Here is a 23,058-nt window from a genome sequence, read left to right on the forward strand (position 1 = left end):
AAGGTTACGTTTTTCCGGAATAGCTGCTTCCCAAACTCCTTCCTGCCGGGGCTGGGTATCTTGACTCTCAAGCATGACCACCTTATCTGCTAAGGCCTTGAGGTCTGGCTCTGCCCATTCCGTCCATTTCATCAGATCATCTATATCCAGCTGCACTTTAGTCGACTAGCTTTGATATTTAAACTTTGATTGCCCACATCTTTGACCTATTTTTGTAAATAGTCAAGGCGTCTTTTCACTGCTTCTTCAGCTGTGTTCACATGTGAGCATACAGCTGAGTCCTGTTCAATTTTCACCTGCTCAAGTTCTCTCCTCCTTTTCCCCTGTAACAAGAGGTACTGCTCCCATATCTCCTTGCACATTGGGATAGCTTCCTTTTACCTGGCCTACTTGGTGTTGCTCCAGGGCCAACACTCTATTTTGAATATCAAACAGATAACACCTCTGTACCTCATCATGGCCTTTAAGTTCTCTCTCTTTACTGTCCATGGTCTCATTAAGCACCCTAACCTGCTGACGAGTAGCATTCTTTCCTTCCAAGCTATGAAAACCTATCTGGCAGATAAAGAGCGTGAACCCGTTTCCATGCTGCAGACACAACTGAATGTTCTGTTATTCGAATGACTGTGCCCGCTGGAGCGCCGACTTATGTTCCTCCTTTAAGTTATTGTAAACTGGAGAGAGTCGTGCAGTCTCTACAGAAACAGCTTGTCTTTTACGTGTCTGTCCCTGAATCACCCCATATGATAATTCCTGATTTTCCTCAGTAGCTTGCAGGTTTGCTTGGAGAGTCCCGCTCTCCTTCTGTACCCTAGCAAGGTCTGACAGGGCGGTATTCAATTCACTATCTCGCCCACACACTGCGTGTTCAAGTGTTCCCGTAACTTTTCTGTTGTTACCATATACATGAATGCCTCATCAGCTATTGCCCACTCAGAAGGGGCATTTTTTTTCCTCTTCCAACAGAGCTCTAATTAGAGGCATATGGGTGACCTTTACCTGGTAATGCTTTCTCTGAAATAATGGCCCTGTGCAGCAAACCCATATATGCTACTGGTGAGCCACTACCACTGGCACCTAAGGACACCCTCTCCAAAGCCTGGTAGAATGGCTCCTATGAGGCTGCCACAGCAAAGCCTTCAAGTGGTTTAATACCACAACAGCCCAGCAGTACTTCCCACCTCCAGCGCACAGTCATATCCGGTGTTACAAAAATATATTTTTGTAGCACTGGTATGTACCCAGCAGTAATTGGGCAATGCCATGAGCTGCCCGGTTACTGCCGGGTTAGCACGGGAGCCTTTACTGCCACTTCAATGGGTGTCAGTAAAGGCTCCTCCCCAAAATGGCCGCAGAGCTATTTTTTTTTTTTTTTTTTTAAGAAAGGCTTACCTTTTACCCGCTGCGGTAAAAGGGGGCCTCAGCGTAAGTAAAAAATATACCGATTTCAGCGCAGTCCCCATTTTGCCGCAGCTTGGTAAAAGATGCCCTTAATTTGCTGTTTCCTGGAGGGCAACAGTACTTCTGCTGTATAGGGCACTTGCGTATCCAACACCAAACAAATGACTTATTAATCAGGACTGAAAATAAAAATTCCACTGCATGTCCCTTAAACAGACTAAATATAGCATACAATGAAATTTAGTTGCACCGATTTACTATTATGGACGAGTTAACGATGTGATTTTCCTTGCTACTTACAGAGGTTTAAAAGTTTAAAAAGTAAAACCTTTTTTCTTTCCTTCCTGAGCTTAACACCAGCTGTATAGCTTGCTATCAGCAAGGACACTGTTCTGGGAAATATGCCAAATTGAAGCACGGAAAAGAAACAAATAACATTTGTGCTTCAATTAGAAAGCAATTATAATGGTACAACACTTGTCAGTAATTATTTAACTGTAATTATTTTTATTTACTGTATCAGTGGACGTACCTCCAACTATAGGCGGAGCTGGCTTCAGTATAGTGTTTTTGTATGCACTATAGAAGTTGGAAGGACAAATTCTGTAATGCTATTATCGGGAGTTCTAAAACCCCTTTCCACAAATTATAAAACTCCAAGGGGGTATTTTACTAAAGGTTAGCTTGAGTTATCTGCAGCAGGTCCCATTTTATTCCTATGGGCCCTGCTACAGATAACTCTAGCTAATCTTTAGTAAAAGACCTCCCCTCCTCCCCCGAAGTTCTTTTGCTCCAAGAACTGACAAGCAAGGAAACAAACCAATTATTATAAAAATAAAGGCTACTTATTCACAAGTAAGTGAAACAACCATAAGTAAAAACATAAGTGACTAAAAATTAGGTGAACAAGCGACGTAGAGAGGAGATAGTGCCCATGGAGGGAAGGGGAGAAGAGGGGAAATTGTGCCCACGGAGGGAAAGGGAAGAAAGAAAGAAGAGAGGAGATGCCCATGGAGGGAAGATGAAGGAAAGAGAATAGATGAAAACTAGACAGGAAGAAGAAAAATGGAAGAAAGTTGAACTTGAAGGATGAATACAGGGCAGAAGTGGAGAAGATAGAAAAGAAATAATGAATGGATAGGCTACCCTGGAAACAGAGTTCAGAGCACAGACAGAGGAAAGCAGAACCAGAAGCAGGGAACAAGTGAATAGAAAAATAAAATTACCAGACAGCAGAGGTAAGAAAAGGGTAAATTAGACCTCACCTGCTAATTTGCTTTCCTTTAGTCCCTCCGGACCAGCCCAGAATGTGACTGATGGGTTGTGTATGCCTTCCACCAGGTGGAGACTGAGAAAAAAAACTGTGACTCTAGGAGCCAATAAGAACCCTTGCCAGCCAGAGAAAGCTCCAGTAATAAAGTACCAAAGCAGAAGTAAAGACATAGAAGAAACATATAAACTGTGCATCCAAAAACCTGAGCAGCCATCGGCACATTGCCAACATAGGGTGAGTGCCTTCAAGATCTCATGGTCCTACAAAGAGGCCATTTAGTAAACAGAAACAAACATTTAATTATTTAAATATTTAATGCAGAAATAAACTAGCAACACAGCTCGAACAAGAAAGTGCTACTTCTGAAAGGGAGGGGTCTGGGCCGGTCCGGACGGACTAAAGGAAAGCAAATTAGCAGGTGAGGTCTAATTTACCCTTCCTTAGCGTTCCTCCAGACCAGACCAGAATGTGACTGATGGGAGGGACCCTAGCAGCCCCGCCGACAAAACGCCAGCTCCAAAAACAACCTGACAACTACTGAGGAGATCCAAACGGTAGTGCTTAGAAAAAGAATGCAAGGAGGACCAGGTTGCCGCCCTACAAATGTCTTCTGGCGGCACCAGACAACGCTCTGCCCAAGAGGCTGCTTGACCTCTTGAAGAGTGAGCCTTAACATGCTCTGGAACAGGTTTCCCAGAAAGAAGATAGGTTGAAGCAATCATATCCTTAAGCCACCGAGAAACAGTGGGCTTAGAAGCCATGAACCACTTACGCGGACCTCCAAACAGAACAAACAATCAGATCGTCGGATGTCATCAGTAGATTTAATATAGTGTTTCAACACCCGTTTAACATCCAAACACTTCAAATGCCTCTGCTCCTCAGAGCCGGAAAAAGAACCTAAAACAGGAAATACCACCGGCTGAGAAACATGAAAGCGAGACACTACCTTGGGGAGAAAGGAAGGAACTGGTCGCAACGCCACGCGATCGGAACAGAACTCCAAGCTGGTGTCCTGGCATGTCAGGGGGGCCAGTGTACTACAAATCCTGGCCCCTCCCACGACCAAATGGCTCGGATTAGGACGTTTTTGAGCTGGCTGGCTTTAGTTTCCATTACGCTAAAAAAAAAAAAAAAAGCCCAGCTCAGAAACGAACAAATCCATGGCATTTGGTCCGTACAAACCATATTTTCAGAAAAAAAAAAACGTCGTCCATTTTTTTCGAAAATATGGTTTGTCCCTCCTCTTCACGTACCCGTTTTCAGACATAGACGCCCATGGAGATAGGCACTCGCGTTCGATTATGCCCCTCCATGTCTAATGTGACCAGAAGTGGTTTTTGAGTGGCCAGATGATTGTATTCTTCCAAAATGTTCATGAAATGTATACTGACCTGTATATAGGAAGGACTCTTGTTCACAAACGGTCTCAGTTCCTGAAGCGCTTCAGGTGGTATCAGAGACAGTCCAGTTAACCCATTAGTGCCCAATGTTCCCATATTTGGGAACAAATATGGGAACATTGGGCACTAATGGGTTAAGGACACACCCACATAGGATTCCATCAGGTTTTCTAATACAGCTGACTAAAATTGCTCTATCATAGTAACATAGTAGATGACGGCAGAAAAAGACCTGCACGGTCCATCCAGTCTGCCCAACAAGGTAACTCATATGTGCTACATTTTGTATATACCCTACTTTGATTTGTACCCATGCTCTTCAGGGCACAGACCGTATAAGTCTGCTCAGCACTAACCCCGCCTCCCAACCACCGGCTCTGGCACAGACCGTATAAGTCTGCCCAGCACCAGCCCCGCCTCCCGCCCTGGCACAGACCGTATAAGTCTGCCCAGCACCAGCCCCGCCTCCCGCCACTGGCTCTGGCACAGACCGTATAAGTCTGCCCAGCACTATCCCTGCCTCCCACCACCGGCTCTGGCACAGACCGTATAAGTAACATAGTAACATACATAGTAGATGACGGCAGAAAAAGACCTGCCTGGTCCATCCAGTCTGCCCAACAAGATAACTCATATGTGCTAATTTTGTATATATCCTACTTTGATTTGTACCTGTGTTCTTCAGGGCACAGACCGTATAAGTCTGAACAGCACTATCCCCGCCTCCCAAGCACCAGTCCCGTCTCCCACCACCGGCTCTAGCACAGACCGTATAAGTCTGCCCAGCACTATCCCTGCCTCCCAACCACCAGCCCCGCCTCCCACCACCAGCTCTGCCACCCGATCTCGACTAAGCTCCTGAGGATCCATTCCTTCTGCACAGGATTCCTTTATGCTTATCCCACGCATGTTTGAATTCCGTTACCGTTTTCATTTCCACCACCTCCCGCGGGAGGGCATTCCAAGCATCCACCACTCTCTCCGTGAAAAAATACTTCCTGACATTTTTCTTGAGTCTGCCCCCCTTCAATCTCATTTCATGTCCTCTCGTTCTACCACCTTCCCCTCTCCGGAAAAGGTTCGTTTGCGGATTAATACTTTTCAAATATTTGAACGTCTGTATCATATCACCCGTTTCCTCTTTCCTCCAGGGTATACATGTTCAGGTCAACAAGTCTCTCCTCATACGTCTTGCAACGCAAATCCCATACCATTCTCGTAGCTTTCTTTGCACTGCTTCCATTTTTTTTAAACATCCTTCACAAGATACGGCCTCCAAAACTGAACACAATACTCCAGGTGGGGCCTCACCAACATCTTATACAGGGGTATTAAAACTTCTTTTCTTCTGCTGGTCACACCTCTCTCTATACAGCCTAGCAAACTTCTAGCTACGGCCCCGCCTTGTCACACTGTTTCGTCGCCTTCAGGTCCTCAGATACTATCACCACAAGATCCCTCTCCCCGTCCGTACCTATCAGACTCTCCCCGTCTAACACATACGTCTCCCATGGATTTCTACTCCCTAAGTGCATCACTTTGCATTTCTTCAAGGATGACTTAGCCGACATTCCAATTCAAATTGATACATTTCCATTTATGTAAATGAGACACAGCGCAGGATATTTAAATGGCTGGGATCCGCTTCCAGTTTATAGGTCAGCACCATACAGCCGGAGGAATGTCATCTTAGGAGAAAGGCATAGCACTAATCTTAGTGAGACAATACTTGTCTTGATTTTACTTTGAATCTGTGATACCAGCAACAAAGTTGGTCAGTGTATTTTGTTACAGGCCCTTAGTCCCCTGAAGAAGCTCATCGTGAGAGTGAAACGGAGACCCTCGTTGGGACAAGACTTTGAAGCTAAGTGCTATAATTTAAGAAATAGTACACCTAATGCTGGATTTGAAGTACAGTTAAGTGCTGGTATTTAAAACGAAAATTTCAAAAATTGATAAAAAAACAAAAAAATTTGAATGATTGCAGGAGGAGCACAAGAGGGTTTTTTGACCAACGATATGACAATAGTCCAAGATGAGCTGGCATTAAGCTTGTAAGATTGCTGCCTAGCAAAGGACATCTAAGGTCTTTTCCTCCAGCAATAAGACATCATTTGATAGGTTTGATGAAGGGGTACATTGTCCATTCTGGTTTCTTCAGCTTTACAGAGAGTCCTATAGAGTGAATATCGCTGGAGTGAGTCTGTTTTCTAATGACTTCCAGAGGCCTCCATCAGACCTGAGCAACACTGCACAAACACATCAAAGCGACCATGAAGCAGTAAGGTTTCAGGCTGAGCTCATAATGTTTGACAGCATCCTTTCCTCTCAAACTTGGAGACTTTCTCCAAGGCAAACAGTTGAAACTCAGTGAAACAGCACAGTGGCCCTCGCTTCATCCCCTTATTCTTGCTACTTTTTAAACAAATTTCATTGAACAGAGCTTTATGAAGCCTAATATATACAGTGCTGGGTGCTTTATTTTCCTTTTTAAATTATGGCTTGCAGAAGTCATAAGGAGAGAATGGAACTAGAGGTGGAGCAGGAGGGAGACCACAGAAAAAGTACTCCTCTACCCCCGACCCCAAACCACTAAGTGAAAACCCACACTCGGGCCTTAGAAGGATGGTCATCTCTGGACTGATATCTTGGAATCAATCACCAGCCACAGGACTCGACTGTTAAGCCGCAGGCTGTGTATTACACCCTGGGAATAAGGCTTGTACCAAGAATTACACTGAACCAGTCCAACTTGAACCATCTGCTAGATGAACAGAAATAATGTCAACTTACAGGTCACTTAATGTCACTGACAAATTTCAGTTTCTCTGTCTCAATCTACTGATACAGGGACAAAACACATTGGTCTGGACTGGTCTAGCAGGATGAAATAGAAAAACATTTTACAAAAGGCTTCATGTTAGGTGGAGCCATTTGTAAAATACAGAGGGAATTTAAAACTTGTATACATTTTCTTTTATAAAATCGTTCCAAATGGTTTACAAAACAAATAAAACAAAGTCAAAGGTAGCATGTCATGACCTGGACATCTCAATAACTTTTCTAAAATGGATCTTCATATCCACTACATATAATAGGAGATACTGAGTGTATAAATTTAGGACACACACACACAAACGTATCACATTATGAACTTGCCTTATCTTGCTGATGGTAGCAGGTGACGAATAGGGGCTTTTCAGTGCTGCTGTTCTCACAGATCTCCTAAGACCATCTTTACCAACCCAGTGAGAGATAGACTTCCAATCTTCATCTTCACAGTGCTTTGGGTCTTTCCCAGAACCTGGCTTTGGGAAAAACTGCTTGCTAGATCTGGGTGTAACTTTGGTACTTGAGGATTGGTTGGTAGTAGGGATAAGCTTGCTGGTCTTACGGCCAGGGGTCCGAGGTGAAGCAGTTTTATTTGCTCCGTTGTCAATGCAGCTGCTTTGCTTGCCAATACCTTGGGCTTTAGCAGGAGAGGTCAATAAATACTCACTCGGGTTTTGGCAAGTCTTCTGTATTTTCTGTAAAAAAATAAAAATAATAACGAATATCTTGTTTATTTCATAACATTTGATTGTCCACCTTTCATAATAAAACATCAAAAGGAGTGTCCAAGTACAAAGGACTTTGTAAGACAGAATCATTAAAGAATATACCGTGGTTAATGTAGAACGTGTCCTAAAGTTTTAGTGCAATCTTTTATACTATCACACTATAAAATGAATTTTACTAATCGATGCAGTAAACCAGTGTTCTTCCATGCAAGGCCCAGGGGCCAATAGTGGCCCCCGGAGACTCTGAAGTAGACTTCATTAACATTCTTTTTTTTCCCCCTACTGTCCACCTCTCCACCTACTCTTGTGACAGAAAGGAGGAACTGGATGGGGAGGGGGGTGGGGGGGAGAGCTGCATGCTTCATGACAAAGCATTTCTCAATAGAAAAAGAGAACGTATTTGGAAATGCCCATCTCCTTGAAAACACCCCCAATGAAAAGTTTGAAGGCGGGCTGGTGGGGATGGATGTGACCACACACGTGGGAAGATATCTGGTGGTTCTCCTTCAGATCACTTGAATTCAAAGTGGTCCAAACTTAAAATTAGTGAAGATCACTGCAGTAAGGTAATGAGGTGCAAAACATAGAGGAGTAAAAAGTAAAGTGCTCAAAATTGACAGTGAACTAAAAAGCTAGGTAAGGTGAAATTGTGTCTTATGAAAGAGAGAAGAATGGGAAAAAAAGACCAAGGTTTCCAAGGACAGGAACACATTCAATCTTGAGTAAAACAGTGTTTATTGAAAAATCAAAGCGATGCAACACAACGTTGTGTTTTGGCCAGAAGGCTTGCATCAGGAGTCTACAAAAATAAATAAATAAAACGATATAACTTATGAACGTACAAGAGGTAAAAATGATGTACAAAGTGTATGAAAAAAATAACAAAAACCATAATACCAGGATATATAATGTGAGTGTGAGTACATAAGTTAACAGTTAAAAATACAAAACATTTTGCAACACAAGTATATTAGTCACATGTAGTACAATGTACAATTAAATGTAATGAAACTGTTGTAATGTTATGAAATCAATATAAACTATGGTGAACATAAAATGTGACCAAAGATATAAAGCCATTTAACAACACAAGGATATTAACGCCATGTGGAGAAACATTATAGTGATGTGCAAACACTATGACTTGAACATGAGAAAATGACTGGGGTACTTATCTAGTGGAAGAATTAAGACCATACTATTGTGAATGGTGAGCATATGTGTGTGTAAGACACAAAAATATGGGGGCATATATAGCGCTTTAACTGACCTGTGTGCACGTATCAGAATACAATCTTAGGAGTCACAAGAGTCATTCGAAATGGTTTAAAAAATGAAACAAATAATGAATAAGAGTGCTACAGAATTGGAAAGAAAACTGAGGCAGAAGGCAGCCCAGTAAGAATACCCCCTAATTCAACTGAACCCAGAACCCTGGCAAAAAGCAGGTGGCCAGACACTTGAGCACGTGGTTTTAGGACACACAACTTTACTGTGCCCTATCGCCACCTGCTGGCAGATGGACATAAACCCACAAGTCCTGCACCGATCTGTTGCTAAAACGAAGGAAAGTACATTTACCAGTAAAGGAAACAAAAATCTGGGTGAACTGTCCATGAGCATTAGTACAGATAGGCCAAGGCTCTTGTGCAGATCAAAGTATGCAGTGCGCTTTCACTAGGATGTTTTTTTTTCTCCACATATATAGTACTTTGGGGCTGCCCATGATAGATGCTAGCTGTAGCCCTATGGTACAAGCTGGATACTCTGTGGAGGTGATTTTAGCTCAAAGCACTTTAGAGTAGCTGTGTGTGTTGAGTGAGTTTATTATGCTGTAAGTGTGGGGTTCTTCTTAGTTTTTTGTCCTGCATCCTCTGAAGATTTATTCTTAGGGAGCTACCAGTGCCAGAAATGGTATTCAATGCTTAGGAGTCAAAGAAACAAATAAATCTCTATAAACCTAGAAGATGTAATGCAACAATTTGACAAATTGAAGAGTAGCAAATCGCCTGGACCAGATGGTATACATCCCAGAGTACTGACAGAACTGAAAAATGAACTTGCAGAGCTATTGTTAGTAATATGTAACTTATCTTTAAGATCAAACATGGTACCTGAAGAGTGGCCAATGTAACACCAATTTTAAAAAAAGATTCCAGAGGCGATCCAGGAAATTATAGACCAGCGAGCCTGATGTCGATGCCAAGCAAAATGGTAGAGAAAAAAAAATTACAGAGCATATACATTAGCAAGGAATAATGAGACAAAGCCATCACGGATTTAGTCAAGGGAAATCTTGCCTCATCCATCTACTACATTTCTTTGAAGGGGTGCATAAACAAGTGGATAACAGATGAGCCAGTCAATACTGTGTGCCTAGATTTTCAAAAGGCATTTGACAAAGAACCTCATGAATGACTCCTGAGAAATTAGAAAGTCATGGAATAGGACATAATGTCCTTTGTGGATTAAAAACTGGTCAAAAGAGAGAAAACAGAGAGCTGGGTTAAATGCTACCTCCAATGGAGAAGAGTAGATAGTGGGATTCCTCAGGGGTCTGATCTGGGACCACTGCTTTTTAATGTACTTATAAATGATCTAGAGATGGGAATAACTAGTGAGGTAATTACATTTGCTGATGCCAGAAAGCAATTCAAAGCTGTTAAATTGCAATAGGACCTTACAAGACTGGAGAGACAGCATTCAAATAGCAGGTGACGTTTAATGTAAGCAAGTGCAAAGTGATGCATATGGGAAAGAGGAACCCAAACTATAGCTATGTGATGCAAGGTTCCACATTAGGAATCACAGCCCAGGAGAAGGATCTAGCTGTCATTGTTGATGATACGTTGAAACCCTCTGCTTAGGTGTGCAGCGGTGGCTAACAAAGCAAACAGAATGTTAGGAATTATTATGAAAGGAATGGAAAACTTTGCATTGCTCTATGGTGCGACCGCACCTCAAATACTGTGTGCAATTCTGGTCACCACATCTGGAAAAAAAAAAAAAAAAAAGATATAGCAGAATAAGAAAAAGGTACAAAGAAGGGTGACGAAAATGATAAAGGGGATGGGACGACTTCCCTATGATGAAAGACTAAAGTAACTAGGGTCCTTCAGCTTAGAGAAGAGATGGCTAGGGGAAATACAATAGAAATCTATAAAATACTGAGTGGAGTGGAACAGACAGAGGTAAAACACCTTTTTACTTTTTCCAAAAATATTAGGACTGGTGTGCACGCAACAAAACTACTAAGTAGTAAATTTAAAATCGGAGAAAATATTTCTTCACTTTGTTGCCAGAGAATGTGGTAAAAGCAGTTAGGGTTTAAAAATAAAAAAAAGAGGTTTGGATAGTTTCCTAAAAGTCCATAAGCCATTAAGATGGACTTGGGAAAATCCACTGCTTTTGTCTAGGATAAGAAGCATAAAATCTGTTTTACTGTTCTGGGATCTTGCCATTTACTTGTGTGTGACCAGGATTGGCCACCGTTGGAAACAGGATACTAGGCTTGGTGGACCTTCGGTCTGTCCCAGTATGGCAACGCTTATGTTCTTATCTGAAATGGGATAAACTTACAATCTCTCTTATGAACTCTGTGAAGGAAAGTTCCTCAGGAGGGGACAGATCTGATGAGGTACCAAGGGACCTTTCTTCCTAAAGGACCTCTGGGTCCTGGTCAGACTCCCAGGAGTGATCTGAATCAGACATATGCCTGTGGAGAAACTTGAGTCCGTGCCTGCCTCTGTCTACTTGGTTGCTGGCCAGGAATGCCAATTGATAGGTATCCTCTTGTGCTCTAAGGAAGCTTGCTCCCCAGAAGGGCTGGACAATGACACCATCTCAATCAGTGCCAATTCTGACACCCTTCAAGGCATCAGCATTGATGCACAGTAAACAAGCAATGTATGGGACTCCATCGGGGCGACACTGATGGCCTAGACGGCTCAGCATTGCATCGGGTAAGAATGTGTCCCATATTCGCTCCTCAAGGTCAGCCGTTGGTAAAGGATAGGTTCCAGCCGATAAAGTCACATCTATTGCAGGTATGGGGGCTGCATGGATGACCTGGTCCCAGCTCGATGGAATCCGGTGCATCTGCTTTGGAGACTTGGAGAGGGAGCTACCCTCTTGGTGTAGACATTTCTCAGATAATTGATAATGTGCTTCCAACACTGTGCTTCAATGGAGACCAATGCTGATGCTTCTTGGCCTCTGTCCAATATATCAGTGTCCCTCGGTGCCTAAAGAGGACGACATTGAATCCTTACATGTCCTCAGGGTGTGATCAGAGGATGCCTGAAGCTGATTTCCTCAATGTCAATGAATCCCCAGTGTTCGATGGAACCAGGCATTCCACAGTGTCCAATGGAGCCAATGCCTCCAATGCCAGCGTTGATGGACTGGGCTTGTCCATGCCATAATTGTTTGTGCTGCTGCTCGATTCATAATGCTTCTTGTTGATAACTGTGAATACAATTATCAAGGATTGTGGCCAGGTCCCATACACTTCAGGTACCATGAATGAGAGTTATCGTTTCTATCTATACTGCTCGGCATATTTTATCCCAAAATGGTAAGGGTCCGATTATACAATTTAACCTCTCGTTAGCATGGGACTTGGTGGATTATGATATTATGTTTTCTGAACTGTCATATAGGTATTAATGGTAATGTTTTGAATTGGTTTAGAGGTTTCTAAGTCTTATAGTGTAAAACAAAATGGGAAGCTATCAGATAGTTGGAAAAATCCTTGCAGCGCACCACAAGGATCTCCTTTGTCACCTACGCTACTTAATGTTTTCCTACACTCTGAGTTTGGAGCTAACTAGAGAAGGTTATACAACTTACAGTTATGCCGATGATATTATAGTAGTCTATAATTTCTACATCAATTGTTCAAAAATGTTTAACTCTGATTAACTTAATCGATAATGTAACATCCAAGAGCTAAACACTGATAAAACTAAGTTTTTACTTCTTGATAATAATCCTGACCCATTAGTGGACCATGGATCACATGATGGTGGATCAAACTAGATATATATTATCCCTATAATTAAAATACTGAGGGTTATGTTGACCAAACTTTTATCTCTTGAATATCAGCTTAATGCCTTAAGAGTGCTTTTTGCCTTTTGAGGAGTTTAAGACCCATAAGAAAGTTTTTTTGAATTTGAATAATACAGACTATCGATACAAGCATTGCTTTTGTCTAAGTTGACTACTGTAATCTCGTCCATTTAGGTGCACCTAGACATGTCACTTGACAGCCACAATCAAACCAGAACACTGCAATAAGATTCATACTTTTGTTATAGAAGGGTAAAATTTCTACATACTTTATTGAATTGCATTGGTTACCTATAAAGGCGAGGGTCATCTTTAAATTCTGTTAGACAAGGTTTTAAATGGTTAATGTCCAACTTATATATTAGATCATTTACAATTTCCTCCCAAAGTTAGGAACAGAAGATCTTATTATAACTCATTTTTTGTTTGTCCCTCTATTAAGGGAGTGAAGAGATTTAAACTATTTGACAGACTTCTCGCAGTTCAAGCAAAAATCATTGAGTGATTTTTAACCCTGTTTTGTCTCTCAGTTATCCTTTTCTTTACTTAAGAAAAATGTAAAGATCTATCGACCTATCTTTTCAAGAAATTTAGGTAATCTAAATTTCCTAAAAGGCAGTTTTGGTTTTAATCTAAACTTCTCAAGTGATTGTCTTGGTTCTTATTTTTTTTAATACTGTAAACCGCTAAGAATCAGGTGGATTCAGTGGTATAGAAATGCTTTGCAATTCTCTTTTGTTAGGATTTGGAATAGTAACCCAATTTAAATTCGTCAGATTACTTCTTATGTCTCATTTAAAAAAGCTCTTAAAACTTGTTTACAAGCAAAGACTGTGATTTCTAATCTAACATACAACTTTTATATACCGCACCCATCCCAACAGGAGGTTCCTGGCGGTTTATAAATGAAAATACAGCACGATTAAAAAGCAACAAGAATACATCATAATAATAAACATGAAATCATCCTTAAAATTTTTCAAATAAAGTGTTAAGCTTTTTGCATAATCACATATAATCTAACTCTATCCGAATTGGAGCAGGTCAACTATTCCACACAGAGATGGCTTCAAAGGAGAACATAGAACCAAGCCGACTCTTGAACCAAATATCCTTTAAAAAAAATGGATATTTCAATTGTAAACTCTTACAAACTCGAACAGAATTGTATAAAGAATTAGAAAAAAATTGAAGAGTTCAGATATGTTCCCATATATTACCTAAAAAACTAAACATACAGCCTTAAAGGTAATTTGTGCACAAATACAAAGTCCAAGTAGTTCTTTTAAATGACTTGAAACACTATCATACTTTCTCAATCGAAAAATCAGCCTTAGTGCATTATTAAGTACAAACTGTAATTTAGCTAGCAACTTACTACTTAGACCAACATACAACGAATTACAATAGTCCAAGATGGATAGAACCAACGTTTGAAAAGAGACGTATGGAAATATGTTTTATACTATAGCATTTTGTCCGATTGTAGTGTATATGTACTGTAAATTCCTTCTAATGTGAAGTCCTTGTTATAATCTGCTTTGTAGTGTTAATTAAAAGCAGAAGGCCCTAAGTACAATACTGGTGATCTCACTAGGAAAAGTCAGTTTCTCTACCTCCCTCTGCTGGCAAGAAGAGATTTAACACCTGTCAGGATGATACCCTGTTTCCCCGAAAGTAAGACATCCCCCGAAAGTAAGACCTAGTAGAGGTTTTCCTGAATTGGTAGATATAAGGCCTCCCCTGAAAGTAAGACCTAGCAAATTTTTGTTTGAAAGCAGGGCCGCCGAGAACCGGACAAGGCCACCCCCGGAACGCCCCCCCCACCCGAGGTCGCTGGGCCCCCCCTCCACCCACCCTCCGTCGCTCCCAGAACTAACCTTAAACGCCTCCTTTCACCTCTCCTTCCTTCCGTGCCCCGCCCTCGCGGACGTTACGTCAGGCGAGGGTGGGACACGGAAGGAAGGAGTGGTCTACCCTGCTGCTGCGAAGGTGAAAGGAGGCGTTTAAGGTTAGTTCTGGGAGTGACGGAGGGCGGGCGGGCCAACCCCGATGTTTCCCCGAAAAATAAGACAGCCCCTGAAAATAAGACCTAGCGCATTTTTGGGGGCAATAATTAATATAAGACAGTGTCTTATTTTTGGGGAAACACGGTAGGAACATAAGATTTTCCCCAGGAAATAAAAAATCAAGTGTACATATGCAAATCCACTGTATTGATCTCATCAATGATAAACTCATTGGGAACCCAGTATAATGAACAATACAGTTCTAGTTTATTAGATGGACATTAGTTACCTGAGAAACAGAACCAAAAGCATTTTTGGTGGTTCTGGTCATCTTCTTTAAAGGGTGCCATTTCTCTTTAGATTCTAAGCTCTCCCAAGTTGGGTTTTCATCAAGTTTGATATCTAGCTGCTTTAAAGGCAGTCGCTTTCTAACAGACATTCGGATGGTGTTCAAGGAGCTTGATGAAGGAATCTTTTTAAAGTTATCAGGCTTTGGGCTGTCATTCTCATCAAAATTTTCCAGAACCTGATGATTTCTCCAACTAACAGCAATGCCAACACTTGGCAACGGAGTTGTCATCTTTATGTCTCGTAGCAATTTCTTTTTCTAGAAATAAGAAATTATTAGATCATTAATAAATGAACAATTTAATGCACAAAATGACAATCACTTGACCTATTAAATTAACAAAAATCCTAAAACTCGCTAGCTTTGGGATATTTAAAAGGTTGACCTGGGCAATTTAAATTGGTAAAACATTTTTTTAAAAAGCCCTATGTGGAGGGGTAGCCCAATGGTCAGAGCAATGGAAAAAGAAGACCTTTATGTCTTACCTGGTGATTTTCTTTTCTTAAGTCAGACAGTGACACTGTTCTGAACCAATGGAAGTTATCCCTTCCTACCAGAAGATGGAGATAGATAAATCATTATCTGTTCCCTTCTCCACTACTGCCAACTCCAGACTTCGCGCCTTCTGTCTCGCTGCACCCTACACCTGGAATAAACTTCCTGAGCCCCTACGTCTTGCCCCATCCTTGGCCACCTTTAAATCTAGACTGAAAGCCCACCTCTTTAACATTGCTTTTGACTCGTAACCACTTGTAACCACTCGCCTCCACCTACCCTCCTCTCTTCCTTCCCGTTCACATTAATTGATTTGATTTGCTTACTTTATTTATTTTTTGTCTATTAGATTGTAAGCTCTTTGAGCAGGGACTGTCTTTCTTCTATGTTTGTGCAGCGCTGCGTATGCCTTGTAGCGCTATAGAAATGCTAAATAGTAGTAGTAGTAGCAACATTCCATCTAGAATCTCCAATAGTAGTAGACTTTGCGCCTTCTGTCTCGCTGCACCCTACGCCTGGAATAAACTTCCTGAGCCCCTACGTCTTGCCCCATCCTTGGCCACCTTTAAATCTAGACTGAAAGCCCACCTCTTTAACATTGCTTTTGACTCATAACCACTTGTAACCACTCGCCTCCACCTACCCTCCTCTCTTCCTTCCCGTTCACATTAATTGATTTGATTACTTTATTTATTTTTTGTCTATTAGATTGTAAGCTCTTTGAGCAGGGACTGTCTTTCTTCTATGTTTGTGCAGCGCTGCCTACGCCTTGTAGCGCTATAGAAATGCTAAATAGTAGTAAAACTGAATTCTACCAGCAATATTGCCAGCATAAGCAGAGGTGCTCCCTGGAAGAATCCAGCATGCATTTGCCCAACCACTTCAGCTGTAATGATAAATCAAGCAAGCAAAATGCAAAGGAGTGGCACTCGCTACCCTGCATATACCAGGATATAACCATATCACACGAACCTGTAGGGCTTCCCACCACACACACATCTTCCTTGTCATCTGCTGCTGATGACAAGGAAGGGAAAATTAGGTTCTTATCTTGGTAATTTTCTTTCCTTTAGTCACAGCAGATGAATCCATTACAAATGGGTTGTGTCCACCTAGCAGCAGGGGGTGATAAAGAACACTGAAAACCATAGTGCCTCTAGGACGGCTAGCTCCATCTGCCTCTCAGTATTTTGAAGCTTCCAAAGCAGTGTTATACCACAAAGTAGCATAACATGAACTTTCCTCAAAGCAAACGAACGCCCCAGAACAGGAGCAATGACAGAAAGGAGGGACGAACTCAACCTCCTGTAGCAGAACAGAAATCCTGAAGACTATTTTCCAACTTCTCCCAATGAGGGAACATGTCTGCAGGAAAAACTGAACACAAAACAGAGTCAATCAGGGAGGGATCATGGATTCATCTGCTGTGACTAAAGGAAAGAAAATTACCAAGGTAAAAACCTAATTTTCCCTTCCTTGTCATCAGCAGCAGATGACAAGGAAGATGTGTGTGTGGTGGGAAGCCCTACAGGTTCGTGTGATATGGCTATATCCTGGTATATGCAGGGTAGCGAGTGCCACTCCTTTGTATTTTGCTTGCTTGATTTATCATTACAGCTGCAGTGGTTGGGCAAATGCATGCTGGATTGTTCCAGGGAGCACCTCTGCTTATGCTGGCAATATTGCTGGTAGAATTCAGTTTTACTACTGCTACTATTTAGCATTTCTATAGCGCTACAAGGCATACGCAGCGCTGCACAAACATAGAAGAAAGACAGTCCCTGCTCAAAGAGCTTACAATCTAATAGACAATAAAGTAAGCAAATCAAATCAAATCATTTAATGTGTACAGGAAGGAGGAGAGGAGGGTAGGTGGAGGCGAGTGGTTACGAGTCAAAAGCAATGTTGAAGAGGTGGGCTTTCAGTCTAGATTTAAAGGTGGCCAAGGATGGGGCAAGACGTAGGGGCTCAGGAAGTTTATTCCAGGCGTAGGGTGCAGCGAGACAGAAGGCGCGAAGTCTGGAGTTGGCAGTAGTGGAGAAGGGAACAGATAAGAAGGATTTATCCATGGAGCGGAGTGCACGGGAAGGGGTGTAGGGAAGGACGAGTGTGGAGAGATACTGGGAAGCAGCAGAGTGAGTACATTTACAGGTTAGTAGAAGAAGTTTGAACAGGATGCGAAAATGGATAGGGAGCCAGTGAAGCGACTTGAGGAGAGAGTTAGTATGAGTAAAGCGACCCTGGCGGAAGACGAGACGGGCAGCAGAGTTTTGAACCGATTGGAGAGGGGAGAGGTGACTAAGTGGGAGGCCAGCAAGAAGTAGATTGCAGTAGTCTAAACGAGAGGTGACAAGAGTGTGGATGAGGGTTTTGGTAGAGTGCTCGGAAAGAAAGGGGCGGATTTTACGGATGTTGTAAAGAAAGAAACGACAGGTCTTGGCGGTCTGCTGGATATGAGCAGAGAAGGAGAGAGAAGAGTCAAAGATGACCCCAAGGTTTCGAGCTGAGGAGACAGAACGAGAGAGCCATCAACAGAAATAGAAAACAGGGGGAGTGGGGAGGTGGGTTTGGGGGGGAAAATGAGAAGCTCGGTTTTGGTCATGTTTAAATTCAGGTGGCGTTGAGACATCCAGATAGCAATGTCAGACAAGCACGCTGAAACTTTGGTTTGGATGCAAGGTGAGATATCAGGGGTAGAAAGGTAGATTTGGGAGTCATCAGCATAGAGATGGTAGGAAGAGCCATGGGATGAGATTAATGAACCAAGGGAAGAAGTCTAGATAGAAAAGAAGAGGGGACCAAGAACAGAACCCTGAGGTACGCCGACAGGCAGAGGGATAGAAGTAGAAGAGGATCCACCAGAGTGAACACTAAAGGTGCGGAGGGAGAGGTAGGAAGAGAACCAGGAAAGGACAGAGCCCTGGAATCCAAGTGAGGACAGGGTATCGAGAAGTATGCTGTGATCGACAGTGTCAAAAGCAGCGGAAAGATCAAGAAGAATGAGGATGGAATATTGACCTTTGGATTTAGCCAGTAACAGGTCATTGGAGACTTTAGTAAGCGCAGTTTCGGTTAAGTGGAGGGCGAAAACCAGATTGTAGTGGGTCAAGAATAGCATGTGAGGAGAGAAAATCAAGGCAGCGGTGGTGAACAGCACGCTCAAGTAATTTGGAGAGAAAAGGGAGGAGGGAGATGGGTCGGTAATTAGAGGGACAAGTAGGGTCGAGTGAAGGCTTCTTAAGGAGAGGTGTGACCACAGCATGTTTAAAGGCAGCAGCGACAGTCGCAGTGGAAAGTGAGAGGTTGAGAATGTGACAGATAAAAGGAATAACCTTTGGCTGCATGACTAGGAACACAAACACATCTATTTATGCAACACCACAATTCCTCATGTACCGCTACAAAACAAGCTTTTAGTGTGGATAGTGTTCACAATGAGCTCCTTTTATCAACCAGATAGAAGAGATGAGTTTTCAGTTTTGACACTGTATAAGTCATAAGAAAAAAAAATATAAGAAAACCAATGGACTGCATTAGGAGCTTACAGCCCATTTAGTTATGATTAAACAAATGAGAGGTCTGCATGAAACAAAATATTTATTTTTATTATTTTGACTTATAAAGCTACCTGTCCCTAAAATGTCAACTTCTACAAAAGAGATTAAGTGAAGGTGCGAATCTAAGTGCCCCAATGAGAGTTTAATTTTACTTCCATTTCATTACAATATATTCAATTTATAACAGCAGGCTCCCCAAGGCAGATTACAACAAATTATTATGTATTTATTGCATTTGTATCCCACATTCCCCCACCTATTTGCAGGCTCAATGTGGCTTCCATAGATTTGTTAACGTTATCATATCAGGAAAACAGGTATAGATTAACCCATCAGGAAACAGGATATCCTCACTGAAATCTGGCCTGTATTGTGTTATTCCACAAACAGTGTTGAAAAAAATGAGCACAAAATACAGTTTATTACTGCTTTTTGTACCACCTACAAAATAATTTTTTATAATTGTCTAATAAGTTTCAATTTTATTTCATAATCTATATCTACACATGGGAAGCTTTCAAATAAAATTTTTAAAAGCTGTCACATCCTTTTAAGGCACTGCCTATCCAACAGCTTTAGACTTTTTACAAATGGACCATGTCCGTTGCTTCTAATAAGCATTTCCTATTGTTTTGGTTGACTAAATGTGGCAAGCTCCGCCTGACTTCAGCCCACACAATGGGACAGAGAGCCTCATGCCTTTTGCAGTCTCTCCAGTTCTTGTCCAACCTCCTTGCTCCCAACCAACCCTAGGACCAGTGTTGCCAGATGGGTGGAATTGGGCTGGTTTTTAAGCCAGGATGCTGGAAATTTTCGAAGGCTGCGGGAAATTGGGCTTCTTTTTCATTGCAGCTGTGCGGGGTTTGCGCTTTTTTCGTGGGCTTCTATTGGTCCAATAGAAGCTTTTCCGGGGTAGGGTTGACATCAGGGGTGGGGTTAATGACATCAGAGTGACATCAGGGGCGGGGCTAATGACATCAGAGGTGACATCAGGGGTGGGGTTAACGACATCAGAGTGACATCAGGGGCGGGGCTAACGACATCAGAGGTGACATCAGGGGCAGGGTCGGTGACCAGTGTTGCCAGGTGGGCGGTTTTACCGCCCAATTGGGCGGTTTTCCGCGACCCGCCGCGGTTTTTTGGGCTTCTTTTTTTTCTTTTCTGCGGTTTTTCGGGCGGTTTTTTTCGGCCGCGGGGGGCGGGGTTAGTGGATGTTTTGGGCGGGGCCGATGACGGGGGAGGCGAGGCCGGTGACGGCGGGGGCGATGACGCGGGGGTGGGGGTGTCAGGTGCGGGGTTTGAGTTTGGGTGGGTTTTGGGCTGTTTATACGCTGGATTGGGTGGGAAAAAATTTTTCCACCTGGCAACACTGTCGGTGACATTGGAGGCAGGGTTTGAGTTTGGGTGGGTTTTGGGCTGGTTTAGGGCCGATTTGGGGTGGGGAAAATTTTTCCCATCTGCCCACGCTGCCTAGGACGAAAAGGTCACATCAGGACCAAGCCCTACTACTACTACTATTTAGCATTTCTATAGCGCTACAAGGCGTAGGCAGCGCTGCACAAACATAGAAGAAAGACAGTCCCTTCTCAAAGAGCTATGTAATAAAAGTGAGCCAAGTATAGGACAATCAAGCCATTGTGACATCACTGAGGTTGGCTCTTATTGGTGGCCTGAGGCATTATGACATCACAATATTAGCTCTGGTTACAAGAGACTACTACTACTACTATTTAGCATTTCTATAGCGCTACAAGGCATACGCAGCGCTGCACAAACATAGAAGAAAGACAGTCCCTGCTCAAAGAGCTTACAATCTAATAGACAAAAAATAAAGTAAGCAAATCAATGTGTACAGGAAGGAGGCGAGGAGGGTAGGTGGAGGCGAGTGGTTACAAGTGGTTACGAGTCAAAAGCAATGTTAAAGAGGTGGGCTTTCAGTCTAGATTTAAAGGTGGCCAAGGATGGGGCAAGACGTAGGGGCTCAGGAAGTTTATTCCAGGCGTAGGGTGCAGCGAGACAGAAGGCGCAAAGTCTACTACTATTGGAGATTCTAGATGGAATGTTGCTACTGTTGAGATTCTGAGATTCTACATGGAATGTTGCTACTACTACTACTACTATTTAGCATTTCTATAGCGCTACAAGGCGTACGCAGCGCTGCACAAACATAGAAGAAAGACAGTCCCTGCTCAAAGAGCTATGTAATAAAAGTGAGCCAAGTATAGGACAATCAAGCCATTGTGACATCACTGATGAGGTTGGCTCTTATTGGTGGACTGAGGCATTATGACATCACAATATTAGCTCTGGTTACAAGAGACTACTACTACTACTATTTAGCATTTCTATAGCGCTACAAGGCGTACGCAGCGCTGCACAAACATAGAAGAAAGACAGTCCCTGCTCAAAGAGCTATGTAATAAAAGTGAGCCAAGTATAGGACAATCAAGCCATTGTGACATCACTGATGAGGTTGGCTCTTATTGGTGGACTGAGGCATTATGACATCACAATATTAGCTCTGGTTACAAGAGACTACTACTACTACTATTTAGCATTTCTATAGCGCTACAAGGCGTACGCAGCGCTGCACAAACATAGAAGAAAGACAGTCCCTGCTCAAAGAGCTATGTAATAAAAGTGAGCCAAGTATAGGACAATCAAGCCATTGTGACATCACTGATGAGGTTGGCTCTTATTGGTGGACTGAGGCATTATGACATCACAATATTAGCTCTGGTTACAAGAGACTACTACTACTACTATTTAGCATTTCTATAGCGCTACAAGGCGTACGCAGCGCTGCACAAACATAGAAGAAAGACAGTCCCTGCTCAAAGAGCTATGTAATAAAAGTGAGCCAAGTATAGGACAATCAAGCCATTGTGACATCACTGATGAGGTTGGCTCTTATTGGTGGACTGAGGCATTATGACATCACAATATTAGCTCTGGTTACAAGAGACTACTACTACTACTATTTAGCATTTCTATAGCGCTACAAGGCGTACGCAGCGCTGCACAAACATAGAAGAAAGACAGTCCCTGCTCAAAGAGCTATGTAATAAAAGTGAGCCAAGTATAGGACAATCAAGCCATTGTGACATCACTGATGAGGTTGGCTCTTATTGGTGGACTGAGGCATTATGACATCACAATATTAGCTCTGGTTACAAGAGACTACTACTACTACTATTTAGCATTTCTATAGCGCTACAAGGCGTACGCAGCGCTGCACAAACATAGAAGAAAGACAGTCCCTGCTCAAAGAGCTATGTAATAAAAGTGAGCCAAGTATAGGACAATCAAGCCATTGTGACATCACTGATGAGGTTGGCTCTTATTGGTGGACTGAGGCATTATGACATCACAATATTAGCTCTGGTTACAAGAGACTACTACTACTACTATTTAGCATTTCTATAGCGCTACAAGGCGTACGCAGCGCTGCACAAACATAGAAGAAAGACAGTCCCTGCTCAAAGAGCTATGTAATAAAAGTGAGCCAAGTATAGGACAATCAAGCCATTGTGACATCACTGATGAGGTTGGCTCTTATTGGTGGACTGAGGCATTATGACATCACAATATTAGCTCTGGTTACAAGAGACTACTACTACTACTATTTAGCATTTCTATAGCGCTACAAGGCTTACGCAGCGCTGCACAAACATAGAAGAAAGACAGTCCCTGCTCAAAGAGCTTACAATCTAATAGAGTACCTATACCCTACTAAATGGTGCCCCATCTACAGGTTACCCAGATACCAAAAATGATCCTTTCTTCTTGTCAATTTTACAATCCAACCCGCACAATTCCTCCTAGAATAAGTGATGCTGTATGAGCTGCAAGTAGCTAAAACCCTCATCAGCCAGTTCTTCGCAGTTTGGCACCATGAAGAAGTGCACTGTGCACACACGCCCTTCAGCCGAGAAGCA

General features: G+C 42.5%; 1 protein-coding gene across 2 annotated transcripts in view; it reads right to left on the minus strand.

The window, feature by feature from the left end:
- The window catches only part of PIMREG (PICALM interacting mitotic regulator), a 79,271-nt gene that overhangs the window by 11,048 nt on the left and 45,165 nt on the right, over window positions 1–23,058 (minus strand). For both annotated transcript variants that reach the window (XM_030222572.1, XM_030222574.1), the window contains exons 2-3: window positions 15,009–15,326; window positions 7,237–7,604 (exon numbers count right to left, since the gene is read on the minus strand). In XM_030222572.1, coding sequence (XP_030078432.1) covers window positions 7,237–7,604; window positions 15,009–15,326 — 686 coding nt within the window. The remainder of the gene's footprint in view (window positions 1–7,236; window positions 7,605–15,008; window positions 15,327–23,058) is intronic.

This window comes from Microcaecilia unicolor, chromosome 13 (assembly GCF_901765095.1).
Source record: "Microcaecilia unicolor chromosome 13, aMicUni1.1, whole genome shotgun sequence".
In the NCBI taxonomy this organism is placed as follows: domain Eukaryota; kingdom Metazoa; phylum Chordata; class Amphibia; order Gymnophiona; family Siphonopidae; genus Microcaecilia; species Microcaecilia unicolor.